We start from the raw sequence: 6,691 nt of genomic DNA on the forward strand, positions 1-6,691 counted from the left end.
AAGGTGGCCACTACTGAGTTCGTGGAGCCCTGTCTCCCCCTTCCACGTAAGCACCATCCATTTTGCTCTCCACTCTCTCCAGCATCTAGAACGGTGCCAGAGGGATAATGAGTGTTCAATAACTATAAGCTGAAGGAATAAATCCATGAATTCAACATGGCCTACTACTCAGGAATGATCCAGAAGTCGTGTCTCTTGGAAACATCATCAGGTGACCTAGCGTCATGGGGGTTTACTTGAGAAGTAATCAGACACAGGAACCAAAGGACAAATGTTGATGTTTTTTCCTCTCATTTGATGTGTAAATAAAGATTCCTCCAATCTCCATTCCCTACCACTTGTATTTGTAGGGAAAGGAGAAGAAGGCTTAATACTTTTTTTTGTTTTTAGATAATAAATACATAGAGAGTAAGAACTGTATCTTTTAGATTAATTGTGCAACCACATACTTCACAGTTCTTTGTTTTCATAATTTTATTCAAAATGAAGCCTTTGATTCCCCTTTGTGTGACTGAAACACAACCATACACAACCAAGTGTAAGATGGTGAATTTGCAATTGAATTTTTTCTACCCCTTCAAAAAAATCAGGGTTAGCTCATAAAAGCAAAAGGGTGGATGCTGGGTAGTTTTTAAACAATAAAGCAACAGATGTTTCTTGATGACCATAAAGTCACACTGTAACAGTATTAAGTCCTTCTGTTGGCAGCTCTCAAAATTAAATTTAACAGGCTGAATGGCGTGCCCATAAATGGGCTTGGGCAAGGTAGCTTCCTGAGCTGGGTCTAGGGGGTTCTGATGAAGCAGATTTGTCAACCCTCTTTCCTGATCTCCACTCCCTTTCCATCCCCTTCCTCCTTATTATCACAGCTAACATTAGTGAGTGATTCCCACGTCCCAGCCACTCTTCTTGGTGTTTTACACTGTCTTATTTAACGTCCCAACAACCCTATTCAACAGGTACTATTGCTAATTCCATTGTGCAGCTGATACCCAGGGAAGTTTTGTAAATTGTCCAAGAGTTAGGATTTGAATACGGCACGGAGCCTCCAGAGCCTGTGCTCTCAACCAAAGCATGGATGCTGCCTGTAGTCTGCACCAAATTCCTCACGTTGGACTTAGGATCCTCGTCGTTTAACTGAGTTCCACCTGCTCCAATTACCTGCTTGAAAGACACAATCCCAGTCCCGGATCTTAAAAACTCAACCCAACACCTACTTCTTGGCACAAGCTTTTCTATCTTGCCCGCCTCAGCCGGAACTAATTTCATTCTTTACTTCCTACCCTAATAATAAAACAGAGCAGAATGATCTGTATTTTAATCCCACATATGATATTTGCTCCTGATGTGATATTTTGAAAGTTACCTATGCTGTTTAAACTTAGTATTCTCATCTGAAACATAAGTAGGATAATATTAATAAAGTTCTGTGAGGATTCAATTAAATCATATATTCATTATTATAGTACAGTGCCAGGTGCTTAGAAATCTAATATTAATATGTGCAAATTTGCTATAAACAGCCTTTTGCAAACATATCGTTAGTTATGCAATAATCTCTTCAGATAAATTTCTTGATGTTCAGTGTTAAAAGTATATTTTCTCTTTTAATTTTGACATTTATTAACCCACTGTTTTCTAGAAATCTGTCAACTTACATCGTAACCAATAGCCCGTGAAAGTCCCGTCTTATACAAACTTGGCCAACTGTAAAATGTTTTATCTCTGCCAATCTGATAGAAGAAAATTGATAATTCATTTTTTCTCTGCAACTCTATGGTTGCTGTGAGGTTGAACATTTTTCACATGTTTTTTCACCATTCATAGTTCTTCTTTTCTAAAGTAAGTCTTCATGTTCTAAACTTAATTTAAATACTCCTATATATATATATGAGTTGGTAAAATTGTGTTTATCATACGTAAAGCTTTTTTCCATTCTTTGGCTTTATTTTTATTGTCTTCCGTTTATTGTCATATAGTTAGTTTCGAAGCAGTTGAATTTATTAATTATTTCTTTTAGTGATCCTGGATTTTTGAAGCTGGCTTCTTAAGGCATTCCCACTCCAAGATTGTAGAAATATTCATCCCTCATTTATTCTAATATTTTTATAGGATGAGGTCTTGTTTTGTTTTGGTTTTGCTATTTGTCTGTTTGTATTTAAATCATATCTTTTTTTAAATGCCTCCTGGAATTTATTTGAATCTGTAGTGATGTAGGAGTTGGATTTTTTTTTAATCCTTCTTTTAAACTTCATTTTTAAAGAAAGAAGTACTGAACTTTTTACTTTTTTTTTAAAGCAGCTTTAGGTGTACAGCAGAATTGAGATTATTCAGGTACAGAGATTTCCCATAAACTCTCTTTCCCCACACATGCATAGCTTCCCCCATTATCAACACCACTCACCAGAATAGTACATTTTTTAGTAAGGGCGAACCTACATTTGCATAACCATAATCACCCGAAGTCCACATTTCACCTTACCTTCACTCTTGGTGTTTGGACAAAAGTATAATGAGATATATCCCTCATTATGATATCAATACCATACAGAGTATTTTCACTGGTCTAACAGTCCTCTGTGTGCTACCTGTTCATCTCCCCCTAGCCCAACGCCATCCCTCTCAACCCCTGATCTTTCCAGTATCTCCATAGTTTTGCCTTTTCCGGAATGTCATACAGTTGGAATCATACAGTATGCAGCCTTTTCAGATTGGCTTCTTTCACTTAGTAATGTGCATTTAAGTTTCCCCCATGTCTTTCATGGCTTTATAGCTCGTTTCTTTTTAGCTTAGAATAATATTCCATTTCCTGGATTGCCGCAGTTTACTTATTCTTTCGCCTGCTGAAGGAAGGAGTTATTTTTCATTCTAAATGGATGGCCCCACTTTGGTTTGAAGGATCATCTTTATCATATTCCACACTCCCTTATGTACATGGTATTGTTTCTGGAGTGTATTCTCTTTTACTGGCTTGTCTATTCCTACACCAGTACAAATTGTGCTAATTTCTGGATATTTTATGGAATTTTTGGATTATGGTTTTGTTCCATTATCTTGTTATACGGTTACATATTGATATACAAGAAAGGTATTGATGTTAGTACATTTTTTTAAACAGGACAACCTTCTGAATCCTATAGTTTCTAATAGTCTGTTTTTGAATTGAGCTGATACTTGTAAAAGAGCACTTCTGAACACTAGTTCCTCAGCTGTTCGGATTTGTTACTCAAAAAAAGAGTTTCGTTGCCAAAGAAGATCAGAAAATTCTGATTAAACAAAGCCATTAATATGCGGTTGTGTCCTGTGGATCTACAAAAAGAGAGTATGGCAAAAAGCATTTCCATAAATTATTTGACCATGAATCTCTTTTCTTTTTTATAAAGGATCTCACAATACTAGTGTTCTGAAGAACATTATTTTTTGTTCTCTGCAGCACATGGCATATGTAATTTTAAAATATCAGGTCAGTTAATACACTCAACTAATACATACAGATTCCTCCATTAATGTAAAACCCATGCTCAAGCATAGAACACTGATTTGTGCATTTTGGGACAGCAATTCTAACATTCCTTTGTACAAGACTCTTTTGTTTCTTTTTAAAAGACAAAGATGCCTCAGTATCAAGAACCACCCAGTGAGAATAATATACTATACATCCAATTAGAGTCTCAGAAGGCAAGAAAAGGATATAGTAGAGACAACCTTTTGAGAAATGATGACTAATAATTTTCCAGAAATGTTGAAATACATAAATTAGCAGTTATAGGAAGTATGTTGTATACCCAGCATGATAAAGCAAAAAAAATTTAATTTAAAAAAAAAAAAAAGGACCACCCAGTGAAATCGAAGATGACCTTCATAGCAAAAATCCAGGCTAAAAAGGATAGCACAGAAAAAAAATTCAAACAGTGAAATAAACTCGAGCACTTTTCCATATCTTTCCTCTGACCCATGGCTCCGTTCACTGTTCTTGCACCGAGCTTTTGTCCCCCCAGCCCCATGTGGGAGGCCCAGATGGAGGACATGATTACTGTCAGATTGGCAGACTGGGTCTTCTGCCACATCAGCTGTGCCTTTCTCTGTAGGTGGTGAGCGGAAGGCAACTCGGCAAAGGACAGACTGTCTACTCCTCCTGCCAAGCCCTGAAATCAAGGAGCCCACACACAAAATAAGACAGAACTAAGCTTAGCTAAAAAATAAAACAAATAGAATAATAGGAACAACAAACATCAGTTTTGATAGTAGGGAAATTAATAAACAAATTACAGTGGTACATTCATACGATGGAGTATTCTAAATATATTAAGAATCCTGTTTCCATCAAAACTTCAGGGTATAGGGGAAAACCCACCATGTAATGCTCAGTGAAAAAGCTGGGTACACAACTGTGTGAAAAATTATATACATATCTGAGAGAAAACACTGAAAGAAAATACAATCATAGGTTAATAGTGGTGGAATTATAGGATTTTTTCTTTTATTCTTCTCTAGCTCTTCTCTATCATAAATATTTTACAATAAATATGTACTGTTATAATCAGAGAAAATTTTTTAATAAAGAAAACATTTAATAGTCCCATTTTTCCATGTTTAAATTTAGATTACAACTGTAAAAACCTAAAGCACACAATTCTACGTTCGTAGCAGTGAAGCCTTCAGCAAAGATTTATATAAAATACCAAAACTTTAAAAAAAAGTGCTACTAACCATAGTAAGCCTAAGTAGTGTTTTAAACTATAGTTTAAATTAAACCAAGAGTGTAACACAAATATGTTTCTTTTTTATTCTACCATAGACTTCTATCTCCAATACCTTAGCATAATAGTGAATATTGTATTTAGTACTTTTATTATTTTTAAAAGTATGACTATAAGTATTGTCACATGTAAGCTATCATGCTATTTCCTTTGTCTTTAGATAAGAAGAGTGCATCTTTCCCTGGCTAGAATGTATTTGGTTTTTAAAGTTGATTCAGTGACTGTTTTAAGCACAACTAAGTCAAAATAACTGAAAAGACATGAAACACTATATATAGGAGGAATGACACCCAGAAATGAGAAGGAAATCATAAATGTCCAGCAAAACTCACCAAAAGAATTACAAATGCACAGATAGAAAGGAATTTACCAACAATTCTGTCTTTTAATAATTATTATTATGTATAAATATATAATACATAAAATAATATATAAATATATAATAACTAATAGTAAGAGTAAATGTTAAATTTTCACCTACGTCTGCTTCCCTCATCATCCACTTCCCGATACAGTCATCCATCCACAATATAAATAGTACTGCTGCCTGCAATTAGAAGGCATTGCCCTGTGGCCGAACCTATTGCATGCTTCAAGACAAATATAAATGATTTTGTAATAAATGAGTTTAACTGATATTTTTTAAGGTGTGCAAAATTGATTTTATTTAAGCCTCCTTTACCCAAAACCCATACCCCCCCTGCAAAAAAAAAAGATCTATCAACAGATAACTTAAAGAAATAAAGTAGCTCTGCCCTACCTTCTGTAATGAGTAATGTTCCTAACTTATTTTGGAAAAAGAATCTTTCTTGCCTTGCTACCAACTTCTCATGAGAAAACTTCTCATAAAGATAAAATAATTCAAGCATTTGTAACAAGCTGAATTCTACATGTTCTAATTTCTACAAAGACAAATATTAGACCAGGAAGACTTACCAGGTTAGTTACACATGACTTTAGGCAGCTGTTTAAAATTGTACACTGTAACACAGAAGTCCATATGCAGCCAAGAGTCACAAAATTGACAAGTTTCAGAACAAGCCAGTAAATGTTCTTCATCACTTCACCAATGGCGGATTCTTAGATGAACTTTCTTCTCATTTTCTCCTTTTAGCTATCTGAATTCTTTGGGTTTCATCACTTCAGTTGAAAGAGTGGCCGGTGGATTTTTTGGGTTTGTTTTGATGTGTTGGAATATCTTTGCCTTTTAAAATAGTGTTTAGACCTTTGCATCCTAGATAGCTTGTATCGTTCCCATAACAGCTATTTCATAACGTAGCTTCCTTTTACTCCCATAAAGAAAGTCACCCACTGCGTAAAGGTTAGGTCTTAGGAGAGCACTTCACATGGAAAGTCAACAAAGTAGAGAACGCAAATTGCATTTCAGCAAAAGCATGTGACAACGTGCAGTCTGAGACGGGATCAGACTCGGTGGATCCTCCACCACTTCACTTCTCTGAGGTTTGTTCAGCTACGCAGGAAATTGGGTTTTGACCGTCTATGCTTTAGCAAACAGTAATACTATTCTAATAATGAATTCTCAAAAAAATCAAAGCGCCCAAATCAAATGATGCAGCAGAGAGAGGAAACAGAACGCTTCGAAACCAAATACATATTTCAAAATGAAAAAGCAAACAAAGCTGCAATTAATAGACAAATACTCTGAGGGTTAGCTAAAGACAAGGAAGTTTGTTAGCGCGCTCTCAGAACTTCACTACATATTAACTAATATCAGGCTTATCAGGTCTATTGAGACAGAACTGAAACCAGCCACCACAGAAACCTAAGATATGTCCCGGTGTAGCTGTCCTGAAAAGGAAATATTGTACAAATTTCAATCAACCCAGCATCAAGATAAAGTTTACGCCTGAAACAAAGAATTTGAAATTTGCAATGTACAGAAGTGAGTCATTCTGGATAGGTACTTTTTA

At 35.5% G+C, this 6,691-nt stretch overlaps 1 protein-coding gene across 1 annotated transcript in view; it reads right to left on the reverse strand.

Moving 5' to 3' along the window:
- Nucleotides 1–5,819, reverse strand: part of ROS1 (ROS proto-oncogene 1, receptor tyrosine kinase) — a gene marked incomplete at both ends in the record, with an annotated part of 112,291 nt that extends 106,472 nt beyond the window's left edge. The window contains one exon of the mRNA XM_082669025.1: nucleotides 5,697–5,819. Within this exon, the coding sequence (XP_082525151.1) occupies nucleotides 5,697–5,819 (123 nt within the window). The remainder of the gene's footprint in view (nucleotides 1–5,696) is intronic.
- Between the last annotated feature and the right edge of the window lie 872 nt (nucleotides 5,820–6,691).

This window comes from Grampus griseus (genome assembly GCF_964374135.1).
Source record: "Grampus griseus genome assembly, chromosome: 13".
In the NCBI taxonomy this organism is placed as follows: Eukaryota; Metazoa; Chordata; class Mammalia; order Artiodactyla; family Delphinidae; genus Grampus; species Grampus griseus.